General features: G+C 37.7%; 1 protein-coding gene and 1 long non-coding RNA gene across 10 annotated transcripts in view; both read right to left on the bottom strand.

The window, feature by feature from the left end:
* The window catches only part of PCDH11X (protocadherin 11 X-linked), a 606,781-nt gene that overhangs the window by 380,959 nt on the left and 201,682 nt on the right, over positions 1–24,140 (bottom strand). For all 9 annotated transcript variants that reach the window (XM_081808558.1, XM_081808550.1, XM_081808549.1 and 6 more), the window contains one exon: positions 3,450–5,966. In XM_081808558.1, the coding sequence (XP_081664684.1) occupies positions 3,450–5,915 (2,466 nt within the window). In that variant the 5' untranslated portion in view covers positions 5,916–5,966. The remainder of the gene's footprint in view (positions 1–3,449; positions 5,967–24,140) is intronic.
* LOC145717812 (uncharacterized) lies at positions 233–3,442 on the bottom strand. Its single transcript, XR_014141259.1, has 2 exons — positions 1,809–3,442; positions 233–1,612 (listed from the first exon to the last, which is right to left on the bottom strand). It is a non-coding gene; the product is annotated as an uncharacterized LOC145717812 (long non-coding RNA).

The raw sequence follows: 24,140 nt of genomic DNA on the forward strand, positions 1-24,140 counted from the left end.
AAATAGTGGTTACTGGTTGACTGACTCCAAATTCAATTATTTTTAAAGATTTTATTTATTTGACAGAGAGAGAGATAGCGAGAACAGGAACACAAGCAGGGGGAGTGGGAGAGGGAGAAGCAGGCTTCCGGTGGAGCAAGGAGCCCGATGCGGGGCTTGAACCCAGCACCCTGGGATCACGACCTGAGCCGAAGGCAGATGATTAACAACTGAGCCCCCAGGTGCCCCCAAACAGATATATTTCTAATGAATACTCTATCATTTTTCAGAACATCTGAGTCAAAATAATTATAGAAAATATTTGATTCCCTGTTGAAAACATGAAATTTCTCATAAATCTTCTTATATATTACAGCCTATTACAACCATTTCACTTCTTCACTTTCATTTTCTATTTAAGTGAATGATGAGCTAAATGTAAATATCACCCCAAAGTCTCCTTTTGAAAATGTACTTTACACTTTGTTTAAAATCAATTGGAACAGTTTTGCCCTCTGCTAACAATAATATTTTATTTCATTGTCAGAATTTCCAATGAATTTTTGTTGTGTTGGTTGACACTTTTCCCCATTTTGTGTGATGTTTCTTTAAAAAGAACACACCTCCAATATTGAAAGTTTTTTTTAAAGATTTTATTTATTTATTCATAAGAGACAGAGAGAGAGAGAGAGGCAGAGGGAGAAGCAGGCTCCCCGCTGAGCAGGGAGCCCAATGTGGGACTCAATCCCAGGAGTCTGGGATCATGACCTGAGCAGAAGGCAGATGCTTAACCATCTGAGCCACCCTGGCGCCCGAAAGTTTTAAATACATATATTATTCTTCAGTGCTCACTTATCTTAGCATTCTGCGACATCAGTAAATATAAGATGCCTCTCCTGGCATTAATCAGAAATTGAAGAATATATAGAAAGGATGAAGAATATGCAAATGTAGCACAAAATATAAGAACCAAATTATTTCTAATATTATATTAATTTGCCTAAGTTCACCAATTCATGTCCAGCAGATATTTAGTAATTAAGTAATGTGAACCAATGACAGAAAATATATAATTTATCTATTTTTTTAAGATGTGAAAAAATAAAATAAGTCATCTGAAAACTGATTGTAGGATGGTCCTTTTAGCTAATAAAAACCTAGTGATAACAAAGAAGTTATTCTAATTAGCATTTACTTTTCATATTTTGCCTATCTCATGAAGTTATTTGTCCTGTGTTTAGGAAAAGATCTCTTAGCTAAATAAAAGAAAATGTCATTGTGGAAAAAGTTGTTAATTTATTTTACTTTTTAAGAATTACAAAATATCAAAAAATACAAATAAAAAGAGGATATTTGGAAAATATTTCATTTTTTCTTCATTTATGCCTTGCTTACTGTACATTTATATTCTCAAGTATAATAAATCTAACCCATAAAACATCTCCATGCCTTCAAAAACCGTTGAAACCAGAATTTACTCTTTTAACAAACTTCATGAGCCAATCTAGCACAATGATAATCTGCTAATGTAATTCGCAAACCATCCCCGCTTTGTATACATTTTTAAGTGAGCCACAAATTTAGTCCAGGGGAAAGTGTTATTAAGATACACAACACACAGGCGCCTGGGTGGCTCAGTCGTTAAGCGTCTGCCTTCGGCTCAGGTCATGATCCCAGGGTCCTGGGATCGAGTCCCACATCGGGCTCCCTGCTCCACGGGAAGCCTGCTTCTCCCTCTCCCACTCCCCCGCTTGTGCTCCTGCTCTCGCTATCTCTCTCTCTGTCAAATAAATAAAATCTTTAAAAAAAAAAAAAGATACACAACACACACACACACACAAGATACACAACACATAGAAATTGTTGTTCATAAAAAATAATTTCCTATTGAGAAATGTTTATAATAAAATAATAGCAGTAAAAATTAGAAAATGATAGCACCTTTATAAATGATTACATATAAACAAAAACAAACCTTGAGGAGATGTTAGGCATCTCACACCTTGTACCTTGTAAACTCATTCAAAGCATAACAGAACTCTCTATACAAAGAATAGGGTTCTATTTTACTGTCTGCAATAGCATAATTATGGACCTATTGTAACAAAAATGCACCCACAACTGGAGTGATATCTTACTTTCACTGTGTGATTAAGAATGGATAATGTTATTGTATAATTTAAATATGCATATTCTTGAATGACCTCGATCTTAAAACCATTTCCTAAATTATGGTAAATTATTATCTTCATTGTTATTTTGAATTCTGATAGATTTCTGTAGTATTTCTAACTTTGGTGAGAAGATACCCAGTTTGATTTCAACATTACAACCATTTTATTAAGCCTGAATAAGTTTTCAAAAAACTTTATTCACTGAAACAGAGATGAAGATCTTTTTTAAAAGTAACACAGACAAAACAATAAAATCAACATGTGATATAATTTCAAGAGAAAAGATGTAGATAAATTCTATTGCTTGACTTTATTAAAGAAGTAACCATCCTTAAATCACTTAATTTACTTATGAATTTCTAGATAAATTTGTAATCATTTCTCCACAGAATATAGATAAAAATCACTGTATAAGCTCTTGTTTTCATAAGTTTATTGGGTTTTAAATTATTATACATAGATTTCTTAGGTCTTAATATGCCCATACTTTCCTTCAGGCCCATTAAAGAAAGCAAACATATTTTCTTATCCAAAAGTCATTATCTTTTAAGAATGTCTCCTGGAGGGCTTTCAATACCTTGGACAAATATGCAAATACTTAAATCAATGTCCAAAATAGAGATCTCATATATATTTCATGTTTTGGCTTGAAGATAAGAATGAGCAGCATGTCTTTATTTTTCTAATCCTATTCTTGTTACATTGTGTAAATAAAGATTTTATGAAACAGAATAAAGGTGGGTTCCTAATCTAAAAATAACATTCTCTTTTCATTGTGGCAGTTTGGGAGCATATGGGTAGGGAGGATATATTGATGCTATTTTATTTTCCTGAGTAGACACAGTTTTTCCCAAGTGAAGCTGGGATTCTCAACTCCATTAAACACCAAGGCCTTCTTACCAGATTCTAAAAAGCTTTACTGTGATGTATCTAGCCCTGACTGTTTTGATCCTCATGCACATAATGATACTGAGGACAGAAGCCAGGACCTTTATTCTAAGGTCTTTCAAGTATATTCTCTAGCAAGATGTGTCATACTTCCATCTGCAGACAACACTGCCCCTGTTATAGTCATCATTCGGAACCAAATTTTCCTACCATCAGGAGTCATTTTACCATGATTTTCTATCAAACTTAAAATGAAACCATGTATTTATTTTGATACTTCTGCAGAATATAGTCATTTTGATTGTTGGAGTCAATACAATAGATTCTGTAAAGTTCTACTTCAACTGAAAATAATTTTAAAAAATAAAATAAAGTTAGAAAGGTTAGTTAGAAACTTGGATTACCTACCGGTCTAGTGTGTACAGACACAGGAGTTTTGAAAGTTGTCACTGAATAGCTGCACTCAGAAACATTGTAAGGATCAGAACTGCTGGAGGAACACTTAGAGATGGAATCACAGGCCACAAAGGTGTTATCAAGTGGCAGTTCCTGGATGATGTGGTGCTTTGAATTCAGGGGAGTTTCAGGCTGGATATGGAAGGCAGGCTGTGGAGAGGCAGATTTGTAGTGCCTGGCTAAATCAGGGCTGTCAGGCTTGAATGTAGTAGGTATAGTGCCCCAGTTGTACTTGCCCATGGTTTGTTCTTCCAGTTCAATGGGAAGGTCTAGTGTGACACTGTTTCCATCATTGTCAACATCATCTGCCTTAGTTTCTTCAATAGTGACAAAGTTAAGCAGCAAGTTCTTAGGGGCATGCTTCTTCTTCCTCTTCTTCTTCTTTTTCTTCTTCTTCATCATCATCATCATCATTATCATCTGCCTGTTTTCTGGGTTTGGAGTAGCCCATTCAGAATTCTGCTTGTTTTTCTGAGCAGCCATAATGTGTGGCAATTGATGGCATCTTGATACAGCAGTAATGAAGATAACAAGGATGACAGTTATGGTGCCAGCAATAATAGCAACCATGATCTTGATATAGTCACTGGTGGGTGAGAATGCATCAGTTGTCTCAATATTTGGGGTCACTGGTGTTTCAATGTTTTTGTGCACCAGTTCATGAATCCATGTAGCATTGGTCACTGACTCATTCACAAATAGATTAACAATAACAACATTGAAGAGAGATTCAGGTTGTCCTAAGTCCTTAGCTTTAACTATCAATCTGTGTAAACCAAGGTCTGTAATGACACATTTCTCCGTTAGTGTGATGTTGCCTGTTGTTTGGTCAATTATAAACAAACTTCTTGTGTTTCCTCCTACAATGCTGTAATGAAGCTCTGCATTCATGCCAGTGTCATTGTCAACAGCAAGTACCGTGAAGACCACTGTGCCTGGATTAGTGGATGGTAGAACCAATTCATAGGAGTTATTGGAAGAAGGGACAATGAAAACTGGTTTGTTGTCATTGACATCAACCACATTTATCGTCACTTTGGCAGTTGAAGAATGTGATACCTTACCACCATCCTCAGCCTTTACATAGAAAGTATAAGATTCTTGTTTTTCTCTGTCAAATGAAATATTTGGTTGGATAACACCAGTCTGTGGATCAATGGTGAAGTCATCATTCACATTTAAAATGGAGAGAGTGACTGCAGAGTTTTCTCCATAATCCGGATCAGTTACAGTGATCAGTCCTACTGTGCCATGTCTTGGAAGGTTTTCTGGAACATAGAAGTTGTACTCACTGTGAGTAAAAATTGGACTGTTGTCATTCTGATCAAGAATGGTCACTAAAACTGTGGCATTGGTTATTAAGGATGGCATCCCATTATCTTTTGCCAGAACTGTGAAGGAATATTTTTCCCGTTTTTCTCTATCCAGTTTCTTCACTGCAGTCAGAATGCCTGTATGACTATCTAGGTTAAATTCAGATGGAGCATCAACACCTAGCAGATAATTGATCTCAGCACTGTGCCCACTGTCCGCATCCGTTGCACTTATTTTTGTCAACTTGGTGCCAGGAGAGTTATTCTCAGGAAGAGAAAGACTTATGAAAGGCTGGGTGAAAACAGGAGCATTGTCATTTTCATCTTTCACTTTGACAAGGAGCATGGATGATTGATTCAAAGGAGGTTTGCCAGCATCTGCAGCTAGTAATTTAATGGCATATTCTCTTGTGGACTCATAGTCAAGATATGCAGCAGTCTCCAGGAGGAACTGATTACTGAATACTGGCCTTAATCTGAAAGGGACTTCATGATCTGTGAAGCATGTCACCATGCCATTGTGGTCAGCATCTTTATCTGTCACAGTTATGAGAGCAATTTTGGTGTTGAGGGGAGCATTTTCTGAAAGAACCACAGTGCCATTGATTGGATTAATGATGTATCTTATGTCAATTGATGGGGCATTATCATTGATATCTGTAACATTTACTAGAACCATTGCTCTTGCTGGCATCAATCCACCATCACTTGCCAAAACCAGTAACCTGTGGTTTGGTGATTCCTCCCTATCCAGTGGTTGTTTGACTGTGATAAGTCCAGTGGTGGTGTTGAGGTGAAATAGCCTCTTGGCGATGTTGGAGACTAGATTGCTGAAATAGAAGTGAATCTTGGCATTTTCACCTATGTCGGCATCTGTCGCATGGAGTTGTGTCACTGAAGTACCTACAGGAGCATTTTCTGGTATATTAACTTCAATCCCATCCTCCTTGAAGACTGGGCTGTTGTCATTTGTGTCAGCAACACTTATTTGCAAAATAGCAGTACTGGATCGTTGAGGAAAGCCACCATCTTCAACCTTTACTTTCATTATATATGTATCCTTCTCTTCCCTATCTAACTCCTTTTGAACAATCAGTTGTGGCATCTTGTCCCCTTCTGGTGTTTCAATGACATCAAGTCCAAAAATACTTTGACCCTAGAAAACATACAATGAAACATATTTTAACTTATGTAATGAGACCAGTGTTCAATCTATTGAAGCCACATGACAGAGGATCAGCTCAGAAATAGGTGTCAAAAGACTTAAGTTCTAAGTCTCGAATCTGTCTGTAACTAGTATTGTGACCACAAACAAATTGCTTAACATCTCCATGAATTTGTAAAATTAGAGAGTTGTGCTTTAAGATGGTCTGAGAGCTTTTCAGTTCATGGCATTTTATGGTAACAAGTGTAACTCACTGATATAAAGTATTAAAGTATACAAAAGGAAAAAGTATAAAGAGTTGTCAGTGTTTCACATGGTGAATTCAGTTATGAGTGAATTAACTGAAGCAAGATGGCAGTAGAGTAGGGTACCTCATTTCATCTGGACCCTTGAATTTAACTAGATAACTATCAAACCATTCTGAACACCCATGAACTCAGCCTAAGATGTAAGAAAAAAATATCTGGAACTCTACAGTTAGAAAATCCACTGCTGGGCGCCTGGGTGGCTCAGTTGGTTAAGCGACTGCCTTTGGCTCAGGTCATGATCCTGGAGTCCCGGGATCGAGTCCCGCATCGGGCTCCCTGCTCGGCAGGGAGTCTGCTTCTCCCTCTGACCCTCCTCCCTCTCATGCTCTCTGTCTCTCATTCTCTCTCAAATAAATAAATTAAAAAAAAAAAATCTAAAAAAAAAAAAAGAAAATCCACTGCTTTTTGCAAGGTAGGAGGTGTGGAGATGTGAATCTTTGGGGAGATATCAAGAGATAAACAGAGGGGGGAGGGAGCCTCCATAAGCTAGCTACCAGAAAGTGATATAGCCTTGGAGGATAAATTCAGAACCCTTAGAAATCTGCTCCAGTGAGAGACATCCCTGTCTGAAGGGGCTCAGGGGATGGAAAGGACAGAATTCTAGGTGGGTCAGTGTGGTCTCAGGATCCTAGAAGTCATAGAACTAACGGGGATGCCTGAGCCAATAGAGTGCCCAAGCAGTGGAGTGGAGAAACTGGTTATGGTCAGCGAGCCCAGGAGGGGACTCCTAGCTCTGGTCACCATAAACTGCAAACTGGGCCATCAAGTGACTGCTTGCTGCCTGGGAACCCTGCAAAGGACTGGACCGTGCAGACCATCTGTCATCCTCCAGGAGGGACAGAACGGGTGTGCCCACAACCAGGCAATAGTTTCAGGGTGGCAGGCTCATAAAGGACAGTATGGCGACACTCAGCCATCCCCCAGGAGAGGTGGAGCAGGTACATGCAATGATCCTGTGACTGCTCTCAGCGTCAGGGCACAACAAAGGGCAGTAACATGGGACCCTCAGATTTCCCCCCAGGAGGATCACTGTGGGCACACACCAAAGGAGTCTTTGGAGTTTAGTACACACAAAAGTGAACACTGTTGATCCCAGTGGGTTTACTGAAGAGGGAGGACTGTGAACTTTTGGCTCTGGAGCTGGAGGTCAGCCGAGGGCCATCTTTATTTTGATCATCTAAAGAGGCGCGGAAAGCCTTCAGGGAACAAAAGCCACACAGAGGACCAGCTTATGGTGAGCCCAGCCCCCTTGCAAGGGGAGGTGCAACTCTGCATAGGCAAAAACACCTGAGAAGCAGCATAGCAGGCCCCTCCCTCAGTAGACCAATTGGAAGAACAGGTGCACAACTAGCTTATGGATCCCACAAAACTGTAATACTCCAGGGCTAGGGGAATATAGTATATAGAACTCGAGGTTTTTTTCTCATGATTCACTTATCTTTCAGTCCAAAATTTTTCTTTTCCTTTTTTTTCCCTTTTTCTTTTTTCAACTAGTTTCTTATTTTATCAATGATTTGTTTTTAAGTTGCTTTTTAACATTTATTTTTTACATCTATATTTTTTAGATATATGTTTCATTTTGGCCTTTTTTCACTTTATTCAATTTTAACTTTGTATATATGTAAGTTTTGCTTTCTTTGCAATTTTGGGATTTAGAGTATTCTAACGCAGAGACCAAAATTCACTCAGGAACAAGTGGACCAGTGTGTTTTGTCCACCCTGTGAGATTATATTCTTTCCCCCCCTTTTTGTTGTTTTGTTTTATTTTGCTTATCTGTTTTGGTTTCTGACTGCTTCAGATTTGTCTAGTGTGTATTTTGCTTGGAATGTGGTTGATATTTTTGATTCGGTTCATGAGCTCATCCATTCTTCTCTGGGCAAGATCACTAAAAGGAGGAATTCACAACAAAAGAAAGAACAAGAAGTAATGTTCTCTGCCACAGATCCAATTGATATGGATATAAGTAAAAGGTCAGAGATGGAATTCAGGATAACAAGAATAAAGTTAATACCTGGGCTTGAAAAAAGCATAAAAGACAGTAGAGAATCTCTTAGTGAACAAATGAGATCTAATCAGGCTGAAATTTAAAATGCACTAACTGTGGGGTGCCTGGGTGGCTCAGTTGGTTAATCATCTGCTTTTGGCTCAGGTCATAATCCTGGAGTCCTGGGATTGAGCCCCACATCAGGCTCCCTGCTCAGTGGGAAGTCTGCTTCTCCCATTCCTTCTGCTCTCCCCCCAACTTGTGCTCATGCTCTCTCTCTCTCAAATAAAATGAATAAAGATCTTTTAAAAAATATGCACTGAGGGGCGCCTGGGTGGCTCAGATGGTTAAGCGTCTGCCTTCGGCTCAGGTCATGATCCCAATGTCCTGGGATCGAGTCCCGCATCAGGCTCCCTGCTCCTTGGGAGCCTGCTTCTCCCTCTGCCTCTCTCTCTCTGTCTCTCATTAATAAATAAATAAAAAATCTTAAAAAAAAATATGCACTGAGATGCAGTCTAAATTAGATACTCTAACAGCTAGGGTGAATGAAGCAGAAGAGAGAGTAAGTAAGACAGGCTTAAGAAAAGGAAGGAAGTTGAGGAAAATAAAGAAAAATAAGTAATAGCTCATGAGAAAAGGATTCAAGAAATTAATAATGCCATACCAATGTCAGAATTATTGGGGTGCCTGAGGGGGAAGAAAGAGAGAAAGAGCCAGAAGGTATATTTGAGCAAATAATGGCTGAGAACTTCCCTAATCTGGGAAAAGAAACAAGCATTCAAGTCAAAGAGGTAGAAAGGATGCCTCCCCAAATCAATAAAAATATATCAACACCCCAACATAGTAGTGAAGCTTACAAATTTTAAAGAAAGAGAAAATCCTGAAAGCAGCTTGAGACAAAAGTCTCCTCACCTACAGATGGAGGGACATCAGACTAACAGACCTGTCTACAGAAACCTGGTAAGCCAGAAAGGGCGGACATGATATATTCAGGGTACTAAATGAGAAAAATATGAAGCCAAGAATACATACACAGCAAGACTGTCATTCAGAATGGAAGGAGAGATAAAGAGCTTCCAGTACAGACAGAAACTGAAAGAATATGTGACCACTAAGCCAGCACTGCAAGAAATATTAAGGGGGATCCTGTAACCAAAGAAAGAGCCCAAGAGTAACATAGACCAGAGAGAAATAGAGAAAATTACAGAAAGAGGGACATTATAGGCAATATAATGGCACTAAATTCATATCTTCCAATAGTTACTCTGGATGTAAATGGGCTGAATACTCCCATCAAAAGGCACAGAGTAACAGATTGGATAAAAAAGCAAGACCCATCAATATGTTCTCTACAAGAGATTCATTTTACACCTAAAGACACCTCCAGACTGAAAGTGAGGGGGTGGAGAAAAATTTACCACACTAATGGACCTCAAGAGAAAGCAGAGGTAGCAATCCTCATATCAGAAATATTAGATTTTAAACCAAAGAATGCAGTGAGAGATGTAGAGGGACACTATATCATACTTAAAGGGTCTATCCAACAAGAAGATCTAACAATTGTAAATATTTATGCCCCCAACATGGGAGCAGCCAATTATATAAACCAATTAATAGCAAAAGTAAATAAACACATTGATAATAATACACAAATAGTAGGGGACTTCAACACCCAACTCACAGAAATGGACAGATCATTTAAGCAGAAGAACAACAAGGAAACAAGGGCTTTGAAAGACACACTGGACCAGATGGATGTCAAAGATATATACAGAACATTCCCTCTTTAAAAAACAGAATACTCATTCTTCTCGAGTGCACATGGAACTTCTCCAGAGTATATCACATACTGGGTCACAAATCAGGTCTCAACCAGTACCAAAAGATTGGGATTATTCCCTGCATATGTTCAGACCACAATGCTTTGAAACTTGAACTCAATCACAAGAGGAAATTTGGAAGGAACTGAAACACTTGGAGGTTAAAGAGCATCCTAATAAAGAATGAATAGGTCAACCAGAAAATTAAAGAAGAATTTCAGAAAATTCATGGAAACAAATGAAAATGAAAACACAAATGTTTAAAACCTTTGGGATGCAGCAAAGGCAGTCCTAAGAGAAAAGTACATTGGAATACAAGCCTTTCTCAAGAAACTAGAAAAGTCTCAAATACACAAGCTAATCTTACACCTAAAGGAGTGGGAGAAAGAACAGCAAATAAAGCCTAAACTGAACAGAAGAGAAATAATAAATATTACAGCAGAAATCAATTAAATAGAAACCAGAAGAACAGTAGAACAGATAAACTAGAAGCTGGTTTTTTGAAAGAATTAAGAAGATAGATAAACCTCTAGCCAGACTTCTCCAAAAGAAAATAGAAAGGACCCAAATTAATAAAATCATGAATGAAAGGGGAGAGATCATGACCAACACCAAGGAAATACAGACAATAATAAGAACATATTATGAGTAACTATATACCAACAAATTAGGCAATCTAGAAACTTATAAACTACCAAAACTGAAACAGGAAGAAATAAAAAACCTGAACAGATGCATAATCAGAAAGGAAATTGAAGCAGTATTCAAAAACGTCCCAAAAAACAAAACTCCAGGGCCAGATGGTTTCCCAGAGGAATTCTATCAAACATTTAAAGAAGAAATAATACCTATTCTACTGAACTTGTTTTAAAAAATAGAATTGGAAGGAAAATTTCCAAACACCTTCTATAAGGCCAGCATTACCTTGATCCCAAAATCAGACAAAAACCCCGCCAAGAAGGAGATTTAGAGATCAATACACCTGATGAACATGGATGCCAAAAATTCTCACCAAAATACTAGGCAATAGGATCCCACAGTGCATTAAAAGGATTATTCACCATGACCAAGTGGGATTTATTCCTGGAATGCAAGTGTGGTTCAACAGTCACAAATCAATCAACATGATAGATCACATTAATAAAAGAAAAGACAAGAACCATACGATCCTCCCACTCGATGCAGAAAAAGCATTTGACAAGATACAGCATCCTTTCCTGATTAAAACTCTTCAGAGTTTAGGGATAGAGGGAACATACCTCTATATCATAAAAGCCATCTATGGAAAGCCCACAATGAATATCATTCTAAGTGGGGAAAAGCTGAGACCTTTTCCCCTAACATCAGAACAAGACAGGGATGTTAACTCTCACCAGTATTGTTCAACAGAGTAGTAGAAGTCCTAGCCTCAGCAATCAGACAAAAAAAGATATAAAAAGCATTCAAGTTGGCAAAGAAGAAGTCAAACCTTCACTCTTTGCAGATGACAAGATACTTTATGTGGAAAACCCAAAAGCCTCCACCACAAAATTGCTAGAACTCATACAGCAATTCAACAGTGTGGCAGGATACAAAATCAATGCACAGAAATCAGTTGCATCTCTATACACTAACAATGTGACTGAAGAAAGAGAAATTAAGGAATGAATTCCATTTACAATAGCAAGAAAAACCATAAGATACCTTGGAATAAACCTAACCAAAGAGGTAAAGGATCTGTACTCTAAAAAATACAGAATGCTTATGAAAGAAATTAAGGAAAACACAAAGAGATGGAAAAACATTCCATGCCCATGGATTGGAAGCACACATATTGTTAAAATGTCTATCCTACCCATTGCAATCTACACTTTCAATGCAATCCTTATCAAAACACCATCAATATTTTTCACACAGCTGGAACAAACAATCCTAAAATTTGTATGGAACCAGAAAAGACCCTGAATAGCCATTGAATATTGAAAAAGAAAACCAAAGCTGGGGGCATCACAATGTCTGACTTTAAGCTATATTACAAATATGTGATCATCAAGACAGCATGGTACTGGCACAAAAACAGACATATAGATCGATGGAACAGAATAGAGAACCAAGAAATGGACCCTAAACTCTATGGAAACTATCTTTGACAAAGCAGGAAAGAATATTCAATGGAAAAAGAACAGTCTCTTCAATAAATGGTGTTGGGAAAATTGGACAGCCACATGCAAAAGAATGAAACTGGACTATTCTCCTACACCATACACAAATATAAATTCAAAATGGATGAAAGACCTAAATATGAGACAGTAATCCATCAAAATCCTAGAGGACAACACAGGCAGCAACGTCTTCAACCTTCACTGCAGCAACTTCTTGCAAGACACATCTCTAGAGGCAAGGGAAAGAAAAGCACAAATGAACTATTGGAACTTCAAGATAAAAAAAGTTTCTGCATAGCAAAGGAAACAGTCAACAGAACTAAAAAGCATCCTACTGAATGGGAGAAAATATTTGCAAATGATGTATGAGATAAAGGGCTTGTATCCAAGAGTATAAAGAACCTATCAAACTCACCATCCAAAAAACAAATAATCCAGTCTAGAAATGGACAGAAGACATGAATAGACATTTCTCCAAAGAAGACATACAAATGGCCAACAGACACATGAAAAAATGCTCAACATCACTTGGCATCAGGGAAATACAAATTAAAACCCCAATGAGATACCACCTTACACCAGTTAGAATGGTTAAAATTAACAAGGCAGGGAACAACAAATGTTGGCAAGGATGTGCAGAAAGGGAATCTTCTCACACTGTTGGTGGGAGTGCAAGCTGGTACAGCCAGTCTGGAAACCAGTATGGATGGTCCTCAAGAAGTTAAAAATAGAGTTACCCTATGACCCAACAATTGCACTACTGGGTATTTACCCCAAAGATACAGATGTAGTGAAACGAAGGGGCACCTGCACCCCAATGTTCATAGCGGCAATGTCCACAATAGCCAAACTGTAGAAGGACCTGAGATGTCCTTCAACAGATGAATGGATAAAGAATATGTTGTTTATATATACAATGGAATGTTACTCAGCCATCAGAAAGGATGAATACCTACAATTTACATTGACATGGATTGACCTGGAGGGGATTATGCTAAGTTAAATAACTCAATCAGAGAAAGACAATTATCATATGGTTTTATTCATATGTGGAATATAAGAAATAATGCAGAGGATCATAGCAGAAGGGAGGGAAAACTGAATGGGAAGAAATCAAGGAGGGGGAAAAACCATGGGAGACTCTTGACTCTGAGAAACAAACTGAAGGTTGTGGAAGGGTAGGAGGGTGGGGTGATGTCATAACTGACTGATGGGCATGAAGGAGGGCATGTGATGTGATGAGCACTGGTTGATATACACAACTGATGAATCATTGAACATTACATCTGAAACTAGTGATGTACTATATGTTGGCTAATTGAATTCAAATAAAAAAATAATTAACCATGGTTACTCCAAATGAATTAAAATATTTTACTGTAGATTTCAGTTGTCTAGGATGTTTTTTCACCCCTAAAAGTGAAAATCAAGTATAAAATATCCATCCAAGACAAGAGTATATATCTAAAAATACAGCTAAAATCTCCGGTAGAGGGCGAAAATACACAAACTCTGATGAGAATAAAACCTTGTGTAAAATACACAGAATTTCCTTTTTTTTTTCCTGTAGAAACAGGTGTTAAAATTTTAATTTTCTTGGAAATTAACAACACAATGTTATTTAATTAACTTTATTATTATTTTTTTAAATGGGGAAACACAATTGGACTGAAAATCACAAGTCAAAATGTCAAATTGGAAAATATAACTTGGAACAGCACCGATTTTCTCTTCATGTCCATGGAGTCAGATTATGGGAATTTTTTAAAAAGTCTTCTCTAGTTCTGGCTTCCTCCTAAGCCTCCAAGGAAGAAGTGTAATTAATATAAAATTGTAAAATATTTAACATGCATTCACTAGAATATATGGTGAGATTATATGGTTATATTTTTTAATTACCAAAGTATTATAATTGTCTATATATGATCTTGTACAATACTCAAATACATTTGTCTTTTTCCTCTTGAACTGCTTGAAGATAATTCTGCAAAGTTTTGAATTTTTTTTATGCTGAGATTCACTTACATTTTTATTCAAATCTGGAACCATAATATATCTCAGTAGAAGAATTAAACATTTATTAAATTTAAGGTGGCATTTCTGAAATAGTACCAGTTTGGGTCATCCTACTCTGCTGCCATCTTCCTCTCTCCTCGATTTGCTTCAATGTGACTTTTAAAAAATCAAATTCAGTAATCCATGTGTATTGGTTAACTTGTTTTAAATTCATACTAGAATGAACATTTTATTAATATTTTATTCATATAAACCAAAAAATAATTTGCCTTTCCTTTGAATAGAATGTTTAGCAAGGGAAACATTTTCCATATCATTTCTATTTACAAGTGCAAAAGTTATCAACTATTCTTCAATTGTATACTTTAAGAAAAAATGTAATTTTATGACCATAATGACAAATACAAATACAATATTTCATATTATAATTTGATCTAAATAAACAGCTATTAATGATAATTTTATTTTTGTAAAAATATTTCAAAAGGCTTTGAGGAAGGCTCAAACCTGAAGTGTCTCATCTATGGGTAGAAAAAATAGTTTCTAAATTGCACTTCATAAAATCCATGGCACTTAATACTATTTTGTTAATTCTTGGCAAACACAATATTTAGTGGTTAATACAGTCACAACATTCTTATAGGCATTGGGGATGGTAGTGAGTAAAGATATTTTACAAATATAATAAAAATTAAATTTTGGTTAAGATGAGAAAAAATTGATGACAATCTAAGCATTTAATAATGTTACTGATACTAACATTTATATTAATTAAAGAATAATTACACTTTTAATAAGAGCTATAGCGGGAGAATACAAATTATTATTAGAAGTTATATAAGGAGAAACTAGCATATATAATAAAATGTGAAAAGAACAAGTAAATACTCTTAAGCTTTTAGTTTCACACCCAATTATCTAATTTATGACTATAATACATAACTGGAAAAATGTGCTAGTTTTAATTTTTAAGTTTATGTATTTATGTTTGTATAGTTTTGTTATTTGTTCAGAGTTTAGTCTTACGCACTGGCCTGAATTTTGAATTGGCCTTTGCTTTCTCAAGCAAATGAAGGCAAGTTTGTACAGGCTGAAAAATCCAAGAACAGAATCTTCATTGTCTTTTAATTATTTTATATGAAGTGACATTATTTTATATGAAATATTTTTCAGTATATGTGCTGCCGAAGTGAGCACTGAAATATTTTTCATATTTCAAGGTGTTAATAGGATATACATGCCAGATAATAGGTAATGTCCATATTGCCCTTCTGTCTTCTACAACTGTTCTTTCCAATATGGCTGTGATTAGGCACAAGTATTTAAATATAAATTTTAATTAATTAAAATTAGATATAATCTAAATATCAGTTCCTTAGTCTAACCAGCCGCATTTTAAGTTTTCATACCTACATGTGGGTAGTAGCTAGTGCATTGAACAGCACAGATATACAACATTTCCATTATTGCATGAAGTTCTGTTGGACTATACTGTTCTAAGATATTATATTTTTCTTTAACAAAAATTTATGTTCAGTTAGGTGATTACATGTGAACCTCCCACAGATATTTACAACTCTATGAATGATTTGCTGATTTACATATTTAAATTTCATACTGTCCAAGGAATTTAAGAGGAGTTGCCCACATGTGAGACATAATTTTCAATAAAGTTTTGGCCAGATATCTAAGTTTGATGCCCAAGTGTGGTGCCAACATGAGCTCACTATCATTATTGAATGACTATTCCAAGGTGGTTCCTCTGCCTTCTCTCCTTTAGGGATAAAAAAATGACTAACACATGGATCCATCATTCATGCTACCCTGATAGCAGTTATTCAATTGGCATTCAAACCCATGTGAGAAATGAAAAAAAAAAAAAAAAAACTGAAGCTTTTGCTGTATGTTAGACTATAACTTGAGAATAGTGGGAAAAGTGAAAAGGCAAATAAAGATGCATGGCTCCTTAATTCATCACCTTACAAACATTAACAGAGATATGTCTTATGTACAGAAAAAAGTAAAAAGTTTGGGATACTTGAATATCCTGAATTCCAAACCTATATAAAATTATTTACCCTTGTTTATAGGGACAAACTTTTCCTGAGAAAAACCTCAGATAATTTTCCCAAGTGTTCATCTTTTGGTAAAGACACTAAATATCATTCATATGTGTTTCTCTCATTAATTTACTTAAGCCTTAATACACTATAAAAGGAAAAAAAATGAAGTCAACAATAAAATTCTCCCCAAAACAACTTCAAAATTATTTTATAAAACAACTTTTTTTTTAGAGATGGTGAGAGAGTGGGAGGAGGGCAGAAGGAGAGGGAGATAGAAAATCCTCAAGCAGACTCCCCACCTGAGCATGGAGCCTGACTTGGGGCTCAGTTCCAAGACCCTGAGATCATGACCTGAGCTGAAATCCAGAGTTGGCTGCTTAACTGACCAAGCCACCAAGGCACCCCTAAAACAACTTTTTTTTTTTTCTGTTAGGGTTATAGCAAGCTAAAGTATCAATCTCTGGTAAAAATTTACAACCTACTAGTAAACCTTTATTTTCAGAAAAAATGATGATAAATACTGCGTGGCAAGTGGCCAGTGCATTATTTACAAAATACAAAACTCTACATCTTTTAAATATACATATGTACAAATAAAAAAATAAAAAATAAAACAAGATCTCAGAGAAGAAAACAACATATTATATGAATTGGATGAAACACATTATGTGTTGATTTTAGATTTTGCTATCTTAAATGACATTTACCTCAAGTACACAAAACAGCACATTCCAGTTCAAGTTAAAAAAAATTGTGGGGGTGCCTAGGTGGCTCAGTTGGTTAAGCATCTAACTAGATTTTGGGTCAGATCATGCCCCTCTGCCCCACTGTCTCTCTCTCTCTCTCAAATTAATAAATAAATCTTTTCAAAATTGTGGGCTTTTTAATAACCTCATGTAATGCAAAAGACTTTATTTCATTTGTTTAAAATATTTCTTCCTAAATTCAAGAATAAGCTTAGTGTTTCCAAACACAGATGAAAACTGCTAAAATAAGCAAGATGTTAATTTCATCTGAGACTTTAATTCTTTAATTCTTTTGATTTATAAAATTAAAGAAGAAAAGGTTGTCGTTGGATATGAAACTTCAAAGAGAAGTATACTTGCTTTTGAAAAAAATGAATAAAGTATATTTGTTGCCAAATAAAAGCTATTTTTTGTCTATTGTTCCAGAAAACAACCAAACCATTGTACAAAACTTTAACATTTTTTTCATATGCATGTGCAAGTCAACCCTTCATTGCACATTGGAAGGTAATAAATAACACAGCACTTCCAGAGTTATAAATCTGGTGTGCTTGCCCAGAAAATGCATACAGTGCCAGTGAGTACTAAAAAGAGTTCCAAAGACCCTCCTGCACTGTTGATAGGAAAGCAAACTGGTGCAGCCACTCTGGAAAACAGTATGGAGTTTCCTAAAAAAGTTCAAAATAGAACAACCTTATTATCCAGCAATCACACTACAAGGTATTTACCCAAAGAATAAAATAATAATAATAATTCAAAGGGATACAGTACTACTACTACTAATAATAATAATAATAAAGGGGAAAATCCAACAAGAAAATATAACAATTGTAAATACTTATGTACCCAACAAGGGAGCACCCAAATATATAATATAGTTAATAACAAACACAAAGGAACTAATCGATAGTAATACAATTATAATAGGGGAGATTAACACCCCACTTACATCAACCAACAATTCATCCAAACAGAAAATCAATAAAGAAACAGAGGCATTCAAAGATACACTGGACCAGATGGATTTAACATATATATTCAGGACATTCAATCATAACAGAACAGAATACATATTCTTTTCAAGTGCACATGGAACATTCTTTAGAATGGATCACACATTAGACCACAAAACAAGTCTCAATGGATTAAAAAAGACCAAAGTCATACCATGCATCTTTTTCTCACCACAATTCTATGAAACTAGAAATCAACTACAAGAAAAAAATATGAAAAGAACACAAATATGTGAAAGTTGAATAGTATGCTACTAAACACTGAATGCATCAAGGAGAAATAAAAGAAGAAATAAAACAGTACATGGAAACAACTGAAAATGAGAACACAACAGTCTAAGACCTCTGAGGTTAACAAAAGCAGTTCTAAGAGTGAAGTTTATAGCAATACAAGCCTACCTCGAGAAGCAAGAAAAATCTCAAATAAAAAACCTAACCTTACACCTAAAGGAGCTAGAAAAGCAACAATGAACAAAACACAAATCCAGCAGAAAGAAGGAAATAATAAAGGCTAAAGCAGAAATAGAGAGGGGTGTAGTGAAGGTGGCAGAGTAGTAGGAAGACCCTATGCTTACCTCCCCTGGACCACAACTGGATAAATATCAAATCATTCTGGACACCCAGGAAATCGATTTGAGGACTGAGATAACAAATAGCCAAGCTAAAGGGAGAAAAGAGGCTACATTGTGCAAGATAGGAGGTGCAGAGATGTGATTTGGGAGAGAAAAGAAACACCACTGCTGGTGGGAGAGGGAGCCCTGATCAGGGAAAGAAGAGAAAGAGAGAGAGAGAGAGCAAGCCACAGTTCATTGCACAAGAAAAGTGTTTCTCCAAAACCATTGATGGGAAAATGAAAGGGGCTGATAATTGCAAGTTTTTACAAAAAGCAGAGCTCAAAGTCTGAAGTTTGAGAAGTCTGCACCATCACTGGGTTGGAGCCTGGGAGGCATAGAGATGCTCCTTTGGAGGAGGGCAGAGACCTGGGAGTGGACAGCATGGACTGAGAATCCCCTGGGTCGCATTGGGTGAGACAATCTCCCTTGGAGTGAATTTGAGAGTGGTGCCACTGTCTCAGGGGACAAAAGAGCCAGCAGGCACTGTTGAGCTGCCCTGTTTGTTAACATAGGAGCAGAGGCAGCTACTGAGAGCGCCTAACCTGGATGCTAGCTTTTTGCTTCACTTTACCATAAATTCCAAGCCCCTGCATGTACATGCCACTGTGCTTCTGGGACAAATCTGTATCAACCACATCATAATGAGACCTTCCTCCAGAGGATCAGCATGTGTCCTTGTCACAGTGGGTCCTTAAAATTTGGAATTTTGAAACCCAGCCAGCAAGCCTGAGATAAAACACAGGTGCACCATTCAGTCAGATGGGCAGATGGTCCAGACACAGACAGGGTGAAGGCAGAGATCTGAGGAAAGCCTGGGATAAATGAGGGGAGATTGTACAATCTTCTGTGAGGGCTTCCTAAACAGCAGCAGGTGCCGACTTGCCTCTGCAAGGATAAGAGAGCAGGCTGACACCATTTTTACCCCCGCCCATCAGCACAGACATACATCAATGAGCAGCATAGCACCCACAGTGGAGGCTTGAGCCACTTACAGCAAGCCCACTCCTGTGCTCTGCAGGTTCTTTCTTACAAGAGCAAATGTGCCTGAGAGTCAGAGCAGCAGCTGGCTGCTCCCCCAGAAGATGAGCAGAATCCACCTGCACATTTAAGTCTACTGACCATAGAGGGCTGCAAAGCTTCAGCTCTTTGGGAAATAAGATCTAGCCTCTTTTAACAAGCAAACCAGAACACACCCAGTTAAAATTCACCACACAATGGACAAGGCCCAAACATTCCCCACTGCAGGCAAGGAGAAACTGCTGAGGACTGACCTGAGGGAGGGGGCAGCCAAAACACAACAGCAGAGTGCATGCAGCACATACCGAAAACACTTCTTGAAGTGTCAGGCCCTGGACAGTATATGAAAACTTCTTAAAATACTAGCCATTATACTCAGGAGCAGGAAACATAATAGGCTTTCCTAACACAGAGAAGACTGAGACCTAGACAAAATACCAAGATGGAGTGATTCATCCCAAAAGAAAGAGCAAGGAAAGGTCATAGCCAGGGATGTAATCAAAGCAGAAATAAGTACTATGCCTGAATTAGATTTTTTCATAAATATTTTATGTATTTATTTGTTAGAGAGAGAGAGAGGGAGCACAAGCAGGGGGAGTGCAAGCAGAGGGAGAAGCAGGCTCCCCGCTGAGCGCAAAGAGGAGCCCAATGCAGGACTCGATCCCAGGACCCTGGGATCATGACCTGAGCTGAAGGCAGACACTTAACTGACTGAAACACCCAGGTGCCCCCTGAATTAAAATTTAATACAACAATCATAGGGATACTGGCTGGGCCTGAGAAAAGCATAGGAAATACCAGGGAGTCCCTTAACACAGAGATAAAATACCTAAAAACCAAGTCAGCAGAAATAAAAAAAAATGCTATAACCAAAAAGCAAAACTGACTGAATATAATGATCAAAAGGATAGAAGAGGCAGAGGAACAAATAAGTGATATAGACGATAAAATTACAGAAAATAATGAAAAGAAGAGGGAAAGAAAAATATTGGAACAGAATGTAGAATTAGGGAACTCAGTGACTACATAATGTGTAATAATATTCATATTATTCCCCAGAGGAATAACATAGGGAAAAGGGGCAGAAGGTTTATTTGAGGAAATTATAGATGAAAACTTCCCTAATCAGGGAAAGGAAATAAACATCCAAATCCAGGAGGCACAGAGAACTCCCATCAAAATCAACAAAAACAGGCCAACACCAAGACATACCTCAGTACAAAAATACAGAGCTAAGGAAAGAATCCTGAGTGGAGAAAAGGAAAAGAAATCCTTAACTTATAAGGGAAGACAAATAAGGTTAGCAACAGATATCTCCACAGAATCTCAGTAAGCCAGAAGAAAGTGGCATAATATATTCAACGTGCTGAATGGAAAAAAAAAAAAATGCAGCAAAGAATACATTATCCAGAAAGGCTGTCATTCAGGTTAGAAGGGGATATAAAGCATTTCCCAGACAAACAAAAACTAAAGGAGTTTGTGATCACTAAACCAGCCCTACAAGAAATTTTAAGGGGGACGCTGAGTGGGGAAGAAAAGACCAAAAATAACAAAAAATAGAAAGGACCAGAGAACATCACCAGAAACACCAACTCTATAGGTAATACAATGATATTAATTTAATATCTATCAAAAATCACTCTGAATGCAAATGTGCTAAATGGTCCAAACAAAAAATATAGGGTACCAGAATGGATAAAAAACAAGAAGCATCTGTATGCTGCCTACAGATATTCATTTTAGACCTAAAGTCACCTGCAGATTGAAAGTGAGGGGATGGAGAATGATCTATCATGTTAATGGACATCAAAAGAAAGCCAGAGTAGTCATACCTATCAGAAAAACTAAATTTTGAACCAAAGACTGTAACAAGAGATGAAGAAGGACACTATATCATAATAAAGGGGTCTGTCCAACAAGATCTACAATTATAAATATTTATGCCCCCAGCGTGGGAGCACCCAATTATATAAATCAGTTAATAGCTAGCATAAAGTAAACCACTGATAACAATACAATAGTAGTAAGGACCTTTAACCCCCCACGTACATAAAATGGACAGACCATCTAAGCAGAAAATCAGCAAGGGAACAATGGCATTGAATGGCACACTGGACCAGATGAACTTCACAGATATATTCAGAACATTTCATCCTAAAGCAGCAGAATAGACATTCTTTTCTATTGTAAATGGAATGTTCTCCAGAATAGATTACATAATGGGTCACAAATCAGGCTTCAACAAGTATAAAAAGATTGAAATCATACCATGCATCATTTCTGACCACAATGTTATGAAACATGAACCAATAAAAAGAAAAAAAATGGAAAGACCACAAATACATGGATGTTAAAGAATGTCCTACTAAAGAACGAATGGTTTAACCAGGAAATTAAAAAAGAAATAAAAAAAAAATACATGGAAGCAAATGAAAATAAACACAACATTCCAAAACCTTTGGGATGCAGCAAAAGCAGTCATAAGAGAAAATAGTGTATTTTTAGGGGCGAGGGAAAAGATGGCGGAGGAGTAGGGGACCTGATTCCAACTGGTCCCCAGAATTGAGCAGGATATCACAGCAGAGACCACTCTGAACACCCACAAAATCAGCCTGAGATGTAAGAAGATAGATCTGGATCTCTACAAACAGAATATCGCAGGCAGTTGGTTTTGAGGTATGAAGTGGGGAGCCGTGATTCTGTGGGCAGATATTGGAGGATAAATGGCAGTGGGAGGGAGCCCAGCCATGGGGATCCAACACTGCTGGTGAGCAATAGCCTCTAGCACTGGGGATGGGGCACAGACTCGCAGACTGGCAGCAGCAGGGAAAGGACTTCAGGGCAGCCCCCCCAGACAGAAACCCAGAGCGGAGGGGCTGCACGTGCGAACTGGGGGCAGCTGGCAGTTTTAGAAGCACATAGGGCAGAGACATGCCCCGACCTGGAGGCGAGGACTAGGAGCGCTGTGGAGGGGTGCAAAACCCAGGATGCTGCAGTATATAGCAGCACAGACAGAAACAGAGACAATGTGGCCTGGAGAGCTCACTGAAGAACAAGCGGTGATCTCTCTGCTCTGAGGCAGAGGGTTGGAAATGGTCTTTTCTGCTCTGACTCTTGGAAGAGATGCAAAAATCTGCCAGGGAAAGCCACCAGAGAACAAAAGCCCCAAAAAACCAGTTCCCACTGAGCCCATGCACCGCCACAGGGGGCAGGGCAACTCAGCCCAAACAGGGTTGCCTGATTAACACTGTGGCAAGCCCCTCCCCCAGAAGACAGGCTGGAGAACAAGAGGCCGGCAACCCTAAAGTCCCTAGAAAACAGGTGCATCTTGCTTGGGTTGTGGTCAATAATTTGACTCTATACATTCCCTCAACGACCCATCAACAGAATGACTAGGAGGAGGAACCCCAAAAATAGGAAAGACTCAGAGATTATGACTTATGCCACAGATTTACAAATGGATTCAAATATAACCAACATGTCAGAGATGGAATTCAGGCTGGCAGTTGTGAAGACAACAGCTAGAATGGAGAAATCAATTAATGGCAAAATAGAGTCTCTAAGGGCAGATGAAAGCTGAATTGGCTGACCTTAAAAATGCTATCAGTGAGATCCAATCCAATCCAGATAATCTAACAGCCAGGGTAAGTGAGGCATAAGAATGAATTAGTGACCTGGAAGACAATTTAACAGATAAAAAGGGAAAAGAGGAGGCTAGGGAAAAACAATTCAGAATCCATGAAAATAGAATCAGAGAAGTAAGTGAAACCATGAAACGTTCCAATGCCAGAATTATTGAAATCCCAGAAGGGGTGGAGAGACAGAGAGGACTAGAAGATATATTTGAGCAAATCATAGCTGAGAACTTCCCTAATCCGGGGAATGAAACAAACATTCATGTCCTAGAGGCAGAAAGGACCCCTCCCAAGATCAAGGAAAACAGGCCAACACCCTGGTGTGTAATAGTAAAACTCGCAAATCTTAGAACCAAGGAAACCATCTTGAGGGCAGTTAGGGGGTAGAGATTCCTTACATACAGAGGGAGGAACATCAGAATAAGGTCAGACTTATCCACAGAGACCTGGCAAGCCAGAAAGGCCTGGCAAGGCATATCCAGGGTACTAAACGAAAAGAACATGCAGCCAAGAATACTTTATCTGGCAAGGCTGTCATTTAGAATGGATAGAGAGATGTAGAGCTTCCAAGACTGACAGAAGCTGAAAGAACATGTGACCACTAAGCTGGCCCTGCAAGAAATATTAAGGGGGGTTCTAGGAGAAAGACCCCAGGAGTGATATGCAACAAAATTTTACAGGGACAATCTATAAAAACAAGGTCTTCACAGGCAACATGATGACAAATAATTCATATCATTCAATAATCACTCCCAACGTGAACAGTCTAAATGCTCCCATAAAACGGCACAGGGTTGCAGATTGGAT

This window comes from Leptonychotes weddellii, chromosome X, assembly GCF_054177405.1.
Source record: "Leptonychotes weddellii isolate Sample4059 chromosome X, ASM5417740v2, whole genome shotgun sequence".
In the NCBI taxonomy this organism is placed as follows: Eukaryota; Metazoa; Chordata; class Mammalia; order Carnivora; family Phocidae; genus Leptonychotes; species Leptonychotes weddellii.